Source organism: Pseudorca crassidens, chromosome 11 (assembly GCF_039906515.1).
Source record: "Pseudorca crassidens isolate mPseCra1 chromosome 11, mPseCra1.hap1, whole genome shotgun sequence".
NCBI lineage: Eukaryota > Metazoa > Chordata > Mammalia > Artiodactyla > Delphinidae > Pseudorca > Pseudorca crassidens.
Window position 1 is genome coordinate 49082916 of NC_090306.1, and position 15049 is coordinate 49097964.

Sequence of the window (15049 nt, forward strand, 5' to 3'; positions counted from 1 at the left end):
CAATGCAGATTGATTGGCATTCAGGCCATCGACGTCCTGGATTAGCCCCGAGTTTCGCCAATGCAAAGGCAGGGGTGGGACGGTGCAGGCGCAGAGGATTGGGTTTGGCTGGACTCGATTTAAAGAGACAGAAGCTGTCGGGGTCCAAGAAGACGGTACCCACGACCCTCCCCCCAAGTCCTTGGGACCACTTGGGTCCCCAAAGCTGGGGAGATGGTTTGCGGAGGCTTTGCCTGCTCCAAGAATGCGCTGTGCGCGCTCAACGTAGTCTACATGGTGAGGTTTTGGAGGTGGGGGAAGCTTCAGGGCGGAAAAGCGAGCAGGGAGAATCTCTAGGGTACTTCCGATGGGGAGAGGGGTGTACTGGGGATTCCGGGAAGATTCCCGGGAACTTCCGGCGAAGAGGGAATTCCTGGGGACTTCCGTGGGATGAGGGGAGACTTCCGGTGATCAGAGGGTTTGTCTGGGGGTGGGGGTAATGAACTGAAGGCTGTGGGCTTAAAGGCCCAGCCCTCCCTCTTGTGAACTTAAGTTTCTCCCAAATAGAAGTGATGGATGAAGCTAAACGTTCCATTTTACATTCATAGACTCTACTATCCCTGCCACCTCCCACCCCTATCCCAGCCGTTCTGACCTCTGATGGGAGGAACGCCCAGGGATGCTCCCGGCCCTGATAGTAGCACCTCCTCTCCTTCATTCACACAAAACTCAGTTCTTTTTTGTCCAACCCCCGGGCCCCGCCCCCCCCTCCCCGGCCATGGCCTTTGGCTGTGGTGCACACTAGAATTCTTTTGAGATGTACCTGCTCTGTTTCCCATAGCTGGTAGGCTTGTTGCTCATTGGAGTGGCTGCTTGGGCTAGGGGCCTGGGTCTGGTGTCCAGCATCCACATCATCGGAGGAGTCATCGTTGTGGGAGTCTTCCTTCTTCTCATCGCGGTGGCTGGACTGGTGGGTGCTGTCAACCACCACCAAGTACTGCTGTTCTTTGTATCCTGACCTGAACTGATGGGGGCACTGGGGCTCGTGGGAGGGCCGAGTCAGCTAGGAAGTTAGTGACAAGGGTAGGAGGCCTCAGGCACCTTGGGGATATGCCTCCTTGCCCTCCCTTATACCATACTCTATGAAACAGAAGCTGATGATTTTATTGTTTCCAACTGACATAATTTTATAAGTTCTATGACTAGATCAGATAGTTATTATAGGTGGAACATAAAAGAATCTAGGACTTTTTTTTTTTTCCCATAACTCTTCCTCTCAGTACATGATCATCCTTGGTTTGGTCTTCATCTTCCAGTTTGGAATCTCTTGCTCATGTCTGGCTATTAACCTAAGCAAACAGGTAAGAGGGTGCCCTTTCAGGTACTTGATTTTTTTCCGCCTCTAACCTCTAACTCTACTCTCAGTCTGGCCCCAAAGGTCATTCTTAGGTCCACTACTTCCAGCATCTGGAGCCATTTGCTTCCTCTGGGATGTCTGGCTAATTGTCCATGAGGACGATCCAGAGGAAGTGGGTAGCTATCATTGTGTCTGCACCTTTGCTTCTGAAGGATGTTAACTCCCTTTACTCGAACTGGGATCACGATGTAGGGGGTTCTTAAGGTTAGCAGCAAGTAATTTTCTTCTGCCTGTACCCTGCAGACAGATGTCATCAATGCTTCCTGGTGGGTCATGAGCAACAAGACCCGGGATGAACTGGAAAGAAGTTTTGATTGCTGTGGCCTGTTCAACCTCACAACCCTAGACCAACAAGATTATGCTTTCTGCACTGCAGTGAGTTGGTGTGGGAAAGCGTGCAGGGTGCCAGGGCGGGAATGGACTGACACTGGGCAAGGCCAATGCCCAAATTGGCAGATTTGAGTTTGAACGTGATTGCCTCTCTCTAGTAGCTCACTTGTATTGGGGCTGTGTGCTGGTGGGAGTGGTGGGGTGGATACAGAGACTAGAGAATTAGCCAAGTGAGATTCCAGTCTGTAGGGTACTGATCAGGAACTGGAAGATAGTTTCTAGGGTCATTCACCATAGATATTAGGATAGAGCACTGTAACGATTCTGCATCCTCAGACACACGTACGTGTGTTTTATCCTCAGATCTGCAAGAGCCGGAGCCCCACGTGCCAGATGTGTGGAGAGAAGTTTCTTAAGCATTCCGACGAAGCCCTGAAAATCCTGGGGGGCGTTGGGCTCTTCTTTAGCTTTACAGAGGTAACATTCTCTAGTTCCCTTATGTCCTTTCTCTGCATCTCTAAGGCTTAGCCCCAGAGATTCAGAAATGGTGCTTATCTCTTTCCCTTTGCTTCTACAGATCCTTGGTATGTGGCTAGCAATGAGATTTCGGAATCAGAAGGATCCTCGAGCCAACCCCAGTGCCTTTCTATGAGACTTTGGATCCTTCTGACTTCTCTCCTGCTGTCTGCTTTCCCTAAGCTTTTTCTTCCTCCCTTAGGGAAAACCTGGGGTCTACAGCCCTTTTTGTTTGAGAAAAAGGAAAGGCCCTTTGCTATGCTCCCTAAAGATGACTGAATAGCTAGGCTTTATGCCTTGGCATCTTTTGTTGGGAGTAAGATTATAAGGAATAAAGAAAAACCTTCCTTCCTCTCTCCCTAAGTGAATATGGGAAGCTCCTGGCAGTGCATGAAATGGGATGGGGATTGGAGTCATTCTTGGCTGTTTCCCCTCTTCTCCCTTCCACATACTAGACCATCTCAACACATCTTTGCTCCAAGAGTAAATCAGGGACAGATCCAGAGAGAAAACCAAGCACTCTTGTAATAAGCAGGACTCGGTTTGGGGAAGTTCAGTGAATATAAAAATAAAAACCATTTAAACTCCATAATCAAAGAAGCAACGTAAGTGCCTTTTCTTCTCTTTAGTTAGTTGAGGGGCTCCACTGACTATGTAGGCCCTGTGACCTAAGGAGAATGTGCGGGGAAGTTCCATCTTCCAAATGGTTTTTTCAAATCCCCAAACGGCAAAGCCAACCAGAGAAAGAAACATTAAAAAAAAAAAAAAAAAAAAAGACCAGATTTCTTTGTTTTGTTGTTTTTCCTGTATAAAAAAGGATCCCAATATCAAGGTATAGGGAAGGGGAAGAACAAGGGACATACCCCTTAGCGTAAGGACACAGAGGGGGCAAGAGGAGGATAAGCCTCAAAAGGAGGGGTGGGAGGGGAATGTCATTAAGGCAGCAAAATATTCTCTATAAAAAGTTGGAGTCATCTCCATAGCCTCAGAGATGAAGGCAGAGGATCACCTTCTTAGTGGGGGGCTCTCCACTCAAATGTTCAAAGGAAGGGAAATGTTGGCTTCTCTTCTCTTGGTTCTGCTGCAACCATTCCATGGCTCACTCTGGGTTACCTTCTGCCTTATGTAGATAGGAGTGCTGCAGGGCTCGGAAGGCAGAGATCCGCTTGTGTGGGTTAAAAGTCAGCATCTCCTGAGAAGGGAGGCAAAGGTCAGAAAACCATGAAAAAAGACTTCCGCTCACCCCCAACAATACCAGGGATGAGCTATTTTCTATATCCCTCTTTGTGGACAGCCATTCAAAGCAGCAATAAAAACTAGCCCATCCACCACCAAGTCTCAGTAACCACCATGTGTTTGGGTCCCTTTTATCCTGCTCCATTTTCCACCCCAATCTCACCCTATGCCCATGCCCAAGCCCAGTACCAGCAGCAGCTGTGCTCCAGACTCTTCCATCTCAGGTACCACCGACTGCACGGGGCGGGGCCCTCTAGGGGAAAAGGCTCCTCGGGGTAGAGACACATCTCGGGGCCAGTCATCCTCTGGGGGCAGTCCGATCAGGCTATGGGGAACAGGAGAATTCTGGTCAGGAGGGCCCTTCTCCAGCCCCCATCTCCAGGGGCAGAGCCAGTTGCCATTCAGGGCTCAGCAGAAAGAGAAGGACTCAGAATGGAAAACTCTTCCCCTCTGCAGGTCACTTACTCAAAGATTTTGCCTAACTGGTCAGCTTCAGAGTTTCCACAGAAGAGAGGCCTAAGGTGAAAAGAGACATTCATTTAGGTAGCAGTCATTTTCAAAGATACGGTAGTAGAACGACTACTGCTTAGTGGCTCAAAACATAGGGTAAGAAGAATAAAGGGTTACGAAATTCCTAATCCCACGACATTTCAGACCTGCTGGTTATGGACCAGGTGGCCAGAATTCAAGTGGAAGAGTGGGCAGGGGATGGATGTGGTTTATGAATATGAGATTTGGGAAATTCAAGATGTTCAGGATACTTGGGCCCCATACTTTCGACGAAACATCTCTGCAAAGATACAGCCAACACTCCACATGTCCACAGGTGTTGCGTATGTAGACTGCAAAAGAACTTCCGGAGCACGGTACCAGAGTGTAACAACCTAACGGGAATAAGAAGAGTGGATGAGGGCCCTACGAATTACCCTGAAGCACAACTGCTTCACTAAAGTCAAGGATGTGACAAACACATGCCTTCTCAACTGCTATGGACAATCACTCTCCTCCCCCAGCCAGAACCCATTTTGGCTGCCATCATTCTACTGACCACAGGTGTAAGTGCCATCTGGTAGCTGTAGATTCTGGCCAGGCCGAAGTCGGCCAGCTTGACTGTCCCACCACTCGTCACCAGAATGTTCTCTGGCTTCAAGTCTCGATGAACGATGCAGTTGGCATGAAGGAAATCTAGGCCTCTTAGAAACTGGCGCATCAGATCCTGGTTTGGAAGGGGGAGGTACAGAGAAACTGAACTAGGCACCATACCTGAAATCACAACAGATGCTACTACAAAGGTCCCAATCTACCTCTCAGTGTCTGCCCACCTTACTCACCTTGATGGTCTCCACTGGCAAGCCTGGCGGGGGTGCCTTGTCCAGATATGTCCTTAGGTCTTGGTCCACATGCTCAAACACCAGGGTCACTTTGGTCTCCCGGTCAGTTCGGGCTGTGGCACAGACGTCCATCAGCCTGTCCGGAACAAATGGTAACTCACTGTGCAATCATCTTTGACCCAACATGGCCTCCTCTATTCCCTCAGGGTCCCCACTTCTCTCCTGACCACCACTCCACACCTATAGGTTAGGTTGTCTTTTCCCTTTTACTACCCACTCCCAACCCTCCATCTTCTCACCGCACAACATTGGGATGCTCAAAAGCCTCCAGCCGCCGCAGTAAAGCCACCTCACGGACTGTGCTGATGGGCAGGCCCCCTCCAGCACCTCCTCCATTGGGGACTCTTACGCTCTTGAGGGCCACAAAGTGGCCACTGTGGGGATCACGGGCCTTATACACCGTCCCATAGGCACCAACACCAATCTCAGCCACTGGCTCATATCGAGGGGTAGCCATTCTCAGACCAGAGGAGACCCTACAATCACAGAGACTCCTACCACCGAAATTCCTTCCACAGTTCGGATGGTATGAGCCTGCAGCAACAAAGTGACTCCCACAAAAGACATCACAAAGACAACACCAACAGCATCCCGTCCCTTTCCCAAACTTCCATGATGCCGACTCCCAGGTAACACAATGACCCTAACCCCAACCCCTCCAGCCGCGTGAGCTCCTAGAATAAAAAAATGCATTTTCCTTTGGGGCGATCGAACCCCGCACAAGGTAAATGCCACACGACACACTCCCTACATCGAAGACCCTACACCCAGTCCCTGAAATTGCACCTTCCTACGGCCACAAAGGCACATATCACACCCTGCCCCACTTCCCGCCCTCGAGCGACCCTTCCATAACCAACCCGCGTAGGAAGCCGTGGAGGGCGAGTATGGTCTCCATTCCTGGAAAGGGCTACACTTACCTCACCCCGTGTCTGGAGCTGCGGGGGCGGCCCGTTATCGGGGCCCCGGAGCCGGTTCCTGCCGCGCCATACACTAGAGCTCGGTTCGGGGCAGCTGGACGCTACGGGCCCGACCATAGACACAGGCCACAGGCTAGAGCGGCCCCCTTTACCCCCACCCTCACCATGTGACCAGCTGCCAAAGAGGCGCGCGGAAATCGAGGGGGCGGGGAGAACGCCGGACGTTCGGAGCACGTGACCATACTACTCAGGCGCAGAGGGGCAGCCGGGAGCGGCTTTGAACGGGAAGGGGGCGGGGAGGGGAAAGGGGCGGAGGGGCGATGGCAACCACGTGATCTGTTGCTATCACACGTGACCGCTTGACATTGCTTGGAGAAGCAGAGGTGTGGTTACGCAGCAGGGCACGTGACTGGCTGCCGTAACTCTGGATCGGGGCTGGGGCGGGAGAAGAGAGAGGGTGGAGTCCAACGCGATGCCATGGCAACCTGGGCCACCCAGGATTCCCAACACTGGGCTGGAAGCCGAGCCTGAGTGCATCTCCAGTCTCACTACCCGTCTCTCACTCTCTCTCCTTGTGGGGAGGTGGGTCGGGGGACGGGAGGTGGTGCTGTCGTCTTTCTGCTCCACCGCTATCGGAAAAACATATTCTCATTTGTGTCTTTGTTTCACTCATTCAACAAATTTTTACTGAGTCCTGCTTCCTGTATTTATGTGGGGGTTTTGTTTGTGTCCTTTAAACTAGTGATAAGGCTATCTGTAAAGATATAGCCACATATTTTATATGTGGTCATATAAAATAGGGAGTAGACAGTACCCATATGAGGGCGAAACTAGGATTAAAGGATTGATGGAAGGAAGATTAATACAGTAATCCAACAGGAAGAGTGGCAAGGTAATACCCTTCCCTCTTCTCAACTTTCACCTTTTCCTGGGAGTGTTAAGGCAGAGACCAGATACCTTCTGGCAGAGAAGTTATTGATGAGCTGGAAACAGGAATACTTGACCTTTAAGGTTCTTTTCTGCAGTAAGATGCTATGACATATGTGTGTATGTGTATATATATGTGTATGATACTATATACAGCACATATAGATGGATAGATATAGGAGTGAGCATGTGCAAGGAAGTTACCACCACGCTGCATGAAAATGACTGTGCCCTTCTGCAAAACCTTGTGACTCCTTATATGGGGTCATTGTGTTTCCCTTTTTTCCCCTATCGCAAGCTTTCTTAGCCCTTGCCCCTCCTCAGAACAGACTTTTCCCAAATAGCCTCTGTTCACAGACATCTAGGTAGACAACAGGCAAGTTTCTCTGACTTCCCTTGTCTTACCGGCTCCAACTTCTTTATCTCCCAACCCTTTGGGTGAATGGGAATAAGGGAAGGAAGGAATCAGTGTCTCATGTATGATAAACTGTCTAAAATCTGAAACCATTCTATTACTCTATTTGCTCTCCTTGTGCCCTAACTTCTATTCTCCTTAACCATCTGCCTGAGGATGTAAGAGTTCAGGCTTGAGATTAATATAAACCATGCTCCAGGGCAAAATGGAAGACATGTCAGTATAGATTCCCCCTCTTTGCATTCTGCTGGTTGTAGTTCTGGGCCCTTGCTGGCAAAGGCAACTAGGACACTAGTAAGAAAAATCTCAAGGTCCTAACTGGCTAAGGGGCTTGTGAGGAGTATGTTTCATTGGCTATTTTGCTAGGATTGGTTGGTTTGTAAACCTTCTGGAAGGCTAAGTGTCTCTGAGTGTGTCAAACTTCCATCCTACACCAGCAGGGTCCACTTTAGCCTCACCCTCCACTCACTGTTTTTAAAATAGAAGTCATCCTCTATGTTGACTTGGGTTCCAGCCCCTTTTTCTGATTCATTCATCCACCATCCAAAATATTTGAATGCTTCATAAGAGCATTACTCTCCTTAATCACTTTCTATTGAGGATCTTTAGTTTGACAGTCTGTCCCTGATTACATACCCTCCCTTCTCCTGTTAATTACTCTTTCAGTAATTAGTTTTTTCCATTGTGTTTGATACAGTGAGCTCCCCTGGAATTCCTTTTCTCTAAGCACTGAAAAGGAGAGGAGAGGGAGAATGTAAGTGTAAGGCAGAAATAATGTGATGAGGGGGTACAACTGGTTCTCAGGGTCAAGACCCCCATAAAAGCAAAGAGCTAAGCATGTGTGTGTGTTACGTATTGTTCACTTCAGTTGCAGTGGTGGTGGATCAGGAGAATACCAGGAAAGACACTCATCCCTTTAGCACTCCAGTCTCCCTTGCTCACTCACCTCCCTCACACATTACAATTACACACTTCTGTTTCTCTTACAATCCAATTCGATCTCTTACACACTCATCTCTTTTCCATAGTCACACACCGTGCACACTTTTCAGTCTTTTGTGTAAAAGTGTTTATTGCTTGAGTCCATCTCTTGCTCACTCACCTCTGACAGTTGCATAGCTTGCTTTCTTTGCACACTCCCATTTTGCACAAGCCTCTCCCTCCCTGGTGCACCTGCGTCTTTGACCACTCACCTTCCATCCTCACCCGTTCACCCCCCCCAACACACACACACCCATTCACACACCTATTCTACCCGAGCACACACCCCTTTCCTTGGCCACTCCTCTCCCTCCACCCTCCCCCGGGCTCGCACACTCGCCCCCGCCTCTGGGGACACCTGCTCGTGCCGGGCAGGGCGGGGATGCGCAGCCGCGGCCACTTCTCCTCCTCTCCCCTTCCCCGCCCCGCCCCTCCCTCCATCCCTCACCGGCTCCCCGGCTCCCGCCCCGCCCGCCCGCCGCTCCGGGGGGGTCTCCGCCGCCGCCGCCGCCGCCGGAAGGAGCCGCCATTTGCCACCGCCGAGCGCACGGGCCGAGCCGGAGCCGCGAGCCGGAGCGGGACTGGGGCCAGGAGGACGGCGATGGGGGGCGGCCCCGCCGCAGGAGGACCGGGGCGCGTAACCCCGGGAGCCCGGCCCGCCCCGGACCCGGACCCGCGGGGCGCGACACCCTGAGCCCCCCTCCCCGCCCACTGCCCCGGCCATGGCTGCCCGCCCCCCCGCCCCCGGGCCGCCAGCCCTCTCGGCCCCGCAAGCCCCGCAACCCCGGCTGTGGCAGCAGTGAACGGCTCTCGCAGGCCCCGAAGACCCCGGCCGGGCTCGGCTCTCCAGCGCGCGCCCCCTTCCCGGCCTTGTCCTCTCCCTTCCCCCAGCCGCCCGAGAGTCCCCCTTGCACGCCGCCCCCCGCCCCCCGGCGCCCGGACGATGCTCAAGTCTCGGCTCCGCATGTTCCTGAACGAGCTGAAGCTGCTGGTGCTGACGGGCGGGGGGCGGCCCCGGGCCGAGCCGCAGCCCCGGGGGGGCGGGGGAGGCGGCTGCGGCTGGGCGCCCTTCGCCGGCTGCTCGACCCGGGACGGCGACGGAGACGAAGAGGAGTACTACGGGTCCCAGCCGAGGGTCCGGGGCCTGGCCGGCGACAAGGAGCCGCGGGCCGGACCCCCGCCGCCGCCCGCGCCGCCGCCGCCGCCCCCGGGCGCGCTGGACGCCCTGTCGCTCAGCAGCAGCCTGGACAGCGGGCTCCGAACCCCCCAGTGCCGAATTTGCTTCCAGGGCCCGGAGCAGGTAAGGCCCGGGCATCCGGCGGCGCAGGGAGGGGTGGGGCGCGCACCTGGGGCGCCCGGGGAGACCGGGAACAGGGGGCGGGGCCTGAGGAAGCTGGGCGGGACCCAGCGCCCGGGGTGGAAATGGAGTGAGGTTGGGGGGCTTGGCTGGAGACTCCGGGAGCGCAGATTTGGCGTGGAGGGGGATCAGGGGTCCCCAGGAAGGGGTGGGGCTTTCTCCTGGGAGGGTTCAAAATCTCTCCCCTTAACCGAGACACCCTTTCTCGCCCACTTCTCTCACCCCAGGGTCTCTGTAGGCTGAGAGGGCCTATCCTCTGAGAGGTGGGCAGAGAGAATAATGCTTCTTGAAGGGAGGGGTCCAGCCGGTGCCCTTGCCTTCCTCGATAGTTCTCTACGTGGGGCACTTTTCTTCATTTCCCATTCCACAACTTTCCTTCTCATTCCGAAGAATATCCTCTGTTTAAATGTTATGGACAAAGTTGTCCCGGGATAGTATGGGGGGGGGTCTCTATGTCGTGAGAAATTACTCTTTGATTAAAGGGGAACACCCTCCACTCACACCCTTAGGATTTCCCCCTTTTTGATACGTGGAAACTGAGGACTGTAACCTATCCCAGTCTGCACCACATCTGTGAAATACTTTACAGTGATGAGGAGTGGGTTAGGAAGGCATGGCTCAGAAGCTCTGACCCTGCCCTCCTGTCTCTCCAGATCCTAAGTGGTAGCCTTCCATTTGGGAACCTTTAAAGAGCACCCTTCTCAAACTCTGGAAACAGGGAAGACCCAGTATTCACCGGCCAACCCTCCCCCACCCCCCTAGTCCCTTTCCATGTCTCTTCTATTGGGCCAGGGAAGTTTACCTTGAGCTCTAATTTTTTTCTTTTAGGGTGCAGCCTTAGCTTCTTGCCTTGTTTTGGGTGAAAAGCCTGATTTTTTTTTTTTTTTTTTTTTTAAGGTGGGAGACTGACCTGGAGAGGAGGTTTTCCTCTCCTGTAGTGGAGAGGACTGGGGTCGGGTGGCGATAGCTGACAGGAACCCTCCTCACTCTTCCTCCAGGGGGAGCTCCTGAGCCCCTGCCGCTGCGACGGCTCCGTGCGCTGCACGCACCAGCCCTGCCTCATCCGCTGGATCAGCGAGCGGGGCTCCTGGAGCTGTGAGCTCTGCTACTTCAAGTACCAGGTCCTGGCGATCAGCACCAAGAATCCCTTGCAGGTGAGGTGCAAGGGGAGAACTCTGAGACTGGGGCAAGGGCCTTTCAGCAATTAGAATCAAGGACCCTCCAGGAAGCCTATTTATCCATTTACTCTTGATTTCAAAGTCACCCTCCCTACCATTGCCATAATTTAGTATCTGTCTGTAAATCCTCCCTTCCTTCATTTACTCACAAAGACATTTATTGGGCGCCACCTGTGTTCCAGGCCCTGGGATAACAAAAGAAGAAAAGATGGTAGTGCTGCTGCTACTGCTGGTAGCAAACATGTAGAGTTTTCTATGGGTCAAGTTCTTGGTGTGTATTAACTCTTTTAATCTTCATAATAATCCTAATAGTTATGTTACTCAGCCAGTAAGTAATGGAGTAAGGATTTGGAATTCAAACCTAGATGGTCTGGCTTCAGAGCACCTGCCTGATCATGCCTTTCTAAAATAAGACAGAAAATGGTCTCAATGTGAGAGATGCCACATTCTAGATGTGATCAAGGCACAGAGAAGCAGATTGTTAATCCTGCCTGAAGGGTTTCTGGAAGGCTCCTGGTGTATCCTTCTATTCAGGGCCACCCTAATCTGGCCCTCTGTCTCTTTCTGTGACTTTTTGGAGCCTTTTCTCCCACACAGTGGCAGGCCATCTCCCTGACGGTCATTGAGAAGGTCCAGATTGCAGCCATAGTTCTGGGCTCACTCTTCCTTGTCGCCAGCATCTCCTGGCTCATCTGGTCCTCACTCAGCCCTTCAGCCAAGTGGCAACGGCAAGATCTGCTTTTTCAGATCTGCTACGGCATGTACGGCTTCATGGATGTCGTCTGCATAGGTGAGGATACCTCTCTCTCTCTCACCTGCTCAGCATCTTTCTCCAACTCACACACTTAATTTTCCCTGCCCATTCCCTCAGTTTCATGGCCACATTTTCTACCATTGGGGGCCTTTAGGGCTATCTCCCTTCTCTGCTTCTCCAGGCCCTTTGCAAATTCTGTCTCCTCCCCCTGGAGAAATGCTTGCTTAAGTACCTCTGGCCTAGGTCTGGGCAGCAGTTGACCCTGGATTTCTTATCCTCTTGCTCAGGCCTCATCGTCCATGAAGGCTCCTCTGTCTACCGTATCTTCAAGCGCTGGCAGGCAGTAAACCAGCAGTGGAAGGTCCTGAATTACGACAAGACCAAGGACATAGGAGGAGATGCAGGGGGAGGGACGGCAGGGAAGCCGGGCCCCAGGACCTCACGGACGGGCCCCCCCACTGGGGCCCCCAGCCGCCCCCTGGCCGCCCAGCGCATGCGGACGCTCTTGCCTCAGCGCTGTGGTTACACAATCCTGCACCTACTTGGACAGCTGCGGCCACCAGATCCCCGTTCCAGTTCCCATTCCGGCCGCGAGGTTGTCATGAGGGTCACCACAGTCTGAACTAAACTCCAGGAGTGGGGATCTTGAAACAATGCATCAGCCAGAGATAAGCTGTCATGGCTGCTGGAGGTACCACCTGGACAAGGTGTTTGGGGCACACTGCCCCACCACTGAGGATCTCTGTGGGCAGCCTCAAGCTGGAGACATTGGCCTCTACTGCCCACTGGGTAGAGGTGCCTGGATGACATTCCAGCCCCCACTGACAGCTCCCCACACTCATCTTGCAGCAGCCAGTGGGCAGGTGGGGAGAGCATCTTTTCTTCCCTAGAGAACCGTCCTTACCTCAGCTCCTAGGGCCTCCAGCCCCCCAGCTCCACTATGGTGACTTGGTGAAGGGGGTCCAATGCGAGAAGAAAGGGGCTGTAGACCCCCCCCAATCCCCACCCCATGGCCACAGGGCAGCTGGCAATAAGACTAGTATACATTGACCTCCCATTCCCTGCATGAGGGTGGGGGTACTTCCCCCGCTCCACCCCCCATTGCATGGGGGGAGGGCATAAAGAATCATTTATATGCACGTGGAGACTCCTTTCTCATCTGGGGCTTTTCTGGAGGGTTGGGAGGTGTGGGCAGTTTTCTCTGCAGAGGCTGCAAATCCCAAATGCAGCAGTGGATTCTGAGTTGGAGGTGTAACTCCCACTTGGTGGTGAATAATTCACATTGGCTGCTAGGTGGCAGTGCTCAGAAGTATCTAAGGGGTGGACCTGACACCTGCGTGTTGTGTGATTTAGAAAAAAATCTCTCCACCGTGGTTTTCCTGTCTACCTCATAGGGTTGGACTGAGGATAAATGAGGGATAGGTTGAATGCCATTGCAAAGAAAATCAGTGATGGCATAAAAAGATCTCTAGACTAGTTGATGGTCCATTTATTTCAAATAATAGCTGGGTAACAAATTCCAAAATGTTTTTCATCTGCAGTTGCACAGAGCCTTGGAAATTCGTGTTAAATGTTATAATAGATATGGAAAATATGAGGGGAAATAGACACTGCACATGTGAAGGATCGTGGTTATTTGCAAGAATGAGAGCTCCTCCAGCCTCCCTAAACACTGGGGAATGGGAAAGGCTGGAGCAATCCTTCTAGTTCTGGGGATCTTGTGGGTTCTAGTAATCCCTACCAGGTAATGTGCTCACCCAGAGAAGTGGTATGCAGTGAATTTGGGCTCGTTTGGAGTAAGACAGACAGAATTTCCTAGAGTTATGAGTCTCCAACCCCAGTTTAAGCTACTGCTGTGGCAATTCAGGGTCACAGGTCTGATCCTCCTGTGCCCCAGCTAGTGATATTAACTGGAAGATGTGCTTGGAGGCAGCAGCATAGAGGGCTGTTGTTTATAGAGAAAAGGTTTGGGAAGGACTGGTTAATTGTCAGCCTAAAGCCTGGTCCCTTTCTCTCGAGGCCTTGGGGCTGTGTATTATATGAATGATGTCTTTTATGTGAACTATCCCTCAGCAATTAAAATAATTACTTCATAACATTGCTTAAGTCAGATCCAGAGACCTTTCCTATTATTGGTCCTTCTTTCAGGGAAGATTCTGCTCTGCCTTCTCCCTGGAGATGTTTTGGGGACAGTGCTTCTCTATTAAAGGTCACATATCCTTGCCCAGGAAATGGTCTTCTCCATCCCTCTCCAAAACGGGTCTTGGTCGCTGTCCACGGTGCTGGCACCCAGACTCGCCTGGGAATATAGGAACCAAAGCTGTACTTGGGTTTGAGTTACCTGGAAGTGTTGAAGTGCATCACCTCCAGCCTTGGAGGGGATCAAAGTGGAGAGAGGACTGAGGCTGAGCCTCCCATTTTTCCAGTGGGAAATCGTTTCCCAGAGAGAGAACCTTCCACATTCCCCACCTGGGGAGACAGAAGGGCCAAACTTCACTGATTTGCCTTTCACAGAATAGCTGGTGGAGACCAAAAGGGAGACAGTAAATCCAAGTGACTCTTAGTTCTTATCCTGGAAGACAGGGCTTAGGTAGCTATGACACAGTTGAGGCTTGTGCCAAGCCTGGGCTGTCCCCTACAATGGCCGCACATGGAGGCTCAGACATGCCCAAGAGCATAGGCACGCTTACACACAAACACACCGCCTCTGTTTCCACCCTGCGTCCTAAAACGAGGCCCAGTGAGAAGGTATGTTCCCCTCCCCTTCAGGACCATTGGAGGTCTCGGTATGGAAGTTGGGAACAGCGATCTGTAGGGTCCTCTCTCCTTTCCTTTTTCCACCTTTAAGAGATTCTTGTCCAGGAGAGGGGTCATAAGAACTGCTGCCCTCCTCAAGTGAGCCATCCTATTTTCCCATGAGGAGTGTGGGTGTGCAAAATCTTCCCCACTGATTCCAGGGGAAAGAGTCTGAGAGGAAGCTGGGCGTTACTTCCCCTCCAAGCTCAAAACTGCTAAATATCGGGTCACTTAGGTTCAAGTTGAGCTTAGTGGTAGGGAACGTGAGTGGAGACTGAGAACCCAGTAGAGAAGGAGCTGAGAGGAGGGGCAATAAGAGCACACAAACCTTGGTCTCTGCACAGGGCCTTGGGTATACCCTGCCCCTCTGTAGGTCTTACATAAATAGATACCTCCCAGAAGGCCAGTGGCTGACGGAGTTTCTGCAGTCAGGGAGCCATGTCTAGGGCAGGGGCTGAGGTGGTGAGAGGAGGGGGAAGTGTGAAGTGAAATCTCTGTCTCCATCTGCTAATTGGAGTGGAGGGGAGCAGGAGGAAGGGGAACAAGTCCTGACACGGGGAGGGTAAGCTAGGCTACAGAAGGAGCTGCAGGGAATGTGCTGAGAGATGTATTTGGATGGAAGATGAGTTAATCTATATACATCACAAGGGGAGAACGGAGCCCAGCCTCTGGGGGGCCAGATAATGCTGACTCAGGGAAACAGAGGCTCCTGCTGCCCACCCCTCTTCTCCTGCCTCGGTGCCCTAGGGCTCCTGGCCACCTCCACACTTGGCTTTCATCCTGTCTGTCTGACTTCACTTCTCTGTATCCCTGTCTTTCTCTGAAGGAAATTGCCTTGGAGCAACTTCTCCA

At 52.3% G+C, this 15049-nt stretch overlaps 3 protein-coding genes across 8 annotated transcripts; 2 read left to right on the top strand and 1 right to left on the bottom strand.

Moving 5' to 3' along the window:
- Position 1: 1 nt before the first annotated feature.
- On the top strand, positions 2-2842 carry TSPAN31 (tetraspanin 31). 3 transcript variants are annotated; one of them, XM_067697154.1, is made up of 6 exons: positions 14-276; positions 821-988; positions 1260-1340; positions 1640-1771; positions 2090-2203; positions 2304-2842. In XM_067697154.1, the coding sequence occupies exons 1-6, from the start codon at positions 214-216 to the stop codon at positions 2376-2378; spliced, it is 633 nt and encodes a 210-aa protein (XP_067553255.1). In that variant the 5' UTR covers positions 14-213; the 3' UTR covers positions 2379-2842. The 3 variants fall into 3 exon arrangements, with proteins under 3 accessions (XP_067553257.1, XP_067553256.1, XP_067553255.1); XM_067697155.1 differs by lacking the exon at positions 821-988 and having other exon boundaries at positions 4-276; XM_067697156.1 differs by lacking the exons at positions 821-988; positions 1260-1340 and having other exon boundaries at positions 2-276.
- Positions 2843-3024: 182 nt separating this feature from the next.
- Positions 3025-5999, bottom strand: CDK4 (cyclin dependent kinase 4). Of its 4 annotated transcripts, none has more exons than XM_067697152.1 (8): positions 5790-5999; positions 5109-5363; positions 4810-4945; positions 4527-4694; positions 4253-4362; positions 3944-3994; positions 3668-3803; positions 3025-3434 (listed from the first exon to the last, which is right to left on the bottom strand). In XM_067697152.1, exons 2-8 carry the CDS (start codon positions 5324-5326, stop codon positions 3342-3344), a joined length of 912 nt encoding a protein of 303 aa, XP_067553253.1. In that variant the 5' UTR covers positions 5327-5363; positions 5790-5999; the 3' UTR covers positions 3025-3341. The 4 variants fall into 4 exon arrangements, with proteins under 4 accessions (XP_067553253.1, XP_067553252.1, XP_067553251.1 ...); XM_067697151.1 differs by having other exon boundaries at positions 5109-5403; XM_067697150.1 differs by having other exon boundaries at positions 5109-5345; positions 5790-5997.
- Positions 6000-8887: 2888 nt separating this feature from the next.
- On the top strand, positions 8888-12540 carry MARCHF9 (membrane associated ring-CH-type finger 9). Its single transcript, XM_067697157.1, has 4 exons — positions 8888-9412; positions 10468-10623; positions 11245-11437; positions 11689-12540. Exons 1-4 carry the CDS (start codon positions 9056-9058, stop codon positions 12021-12023), a joined length of 1041 nt encoding a protein of 346 aa, XP_067553258.1. The 5' UTR covers positions 8888-9055; the 3' UTR covers positions 12024-12540.
- The last annotated feature ends 2509 nt before the right edge of the window (positions 12541-15049 follow it).

Bases quoted from the DNA above. Each gene is read 5' to 3' on its own strand.
- CDK4 (XM_067697152.1), bottom strand. From the start codon at position 5,326: ATGGCTACCCCTCGATATGAGCCAGTGGCTGAGATTGGTGTTGGTGCC. The intron at 4,946-5,108 runs GTGAGAAGATGG...TGTTCCGGACAG, and splicing joins GAGCATCCCAATGTTGTGCG to GCTGATGGACGTCTGTGCCA. The intron at 3,995-4,252 runs GTATGGGGCCCA...TTTTCACCTTAG, and splicing joins GCAGAGATGTTTCGTCGAAA to GCCTCTCTTCTGTGGAAACT.
- MARCHF9 (XM_067697157.1), top strand. From the start codon at position 9,056: ATGCTCAAGTCTCGGCTCCGCATGTTCCTGAACGAGCTGAAGCTGCTG. The intron at 9,413-10,467 runs GTAAGGCCCGGG...CTCTTCCTCCAG, and splicing joins GCTTCCAGGGCCCGGAGCAG to GGGGAGCTCCTGAGCCCCTG. The intron at 11,438-11,688 runs GTGAGGATACCT...CCTCTTGCTCAG, and splicing joins CATGGATGTCGTCTGCATAG to GCCTCATCGTCCATGAAGGC.
- TSPAN31 (XM_067697154.1), top strand. From the start codon at position 214: ATGGTTTGCGGAGGCTTTGCCTGCTCCAAGAATGCGCTGTGCGCGCTC. The intron at 277-820 runs GTGAGGTTTTGG...TGTTTCCCATAG, and splicing joins CGCTCAACGTAGTCTACATG to CTGGTAGGCTTGTTGCTCAT. The intron at 1,341-1,639 runs GTAAGAGGGTGC...TGTACCCTGCAG, and splicing joins CTATTAACCTAAGCAAACAG to ACAGATGTCATCAATGCTTC.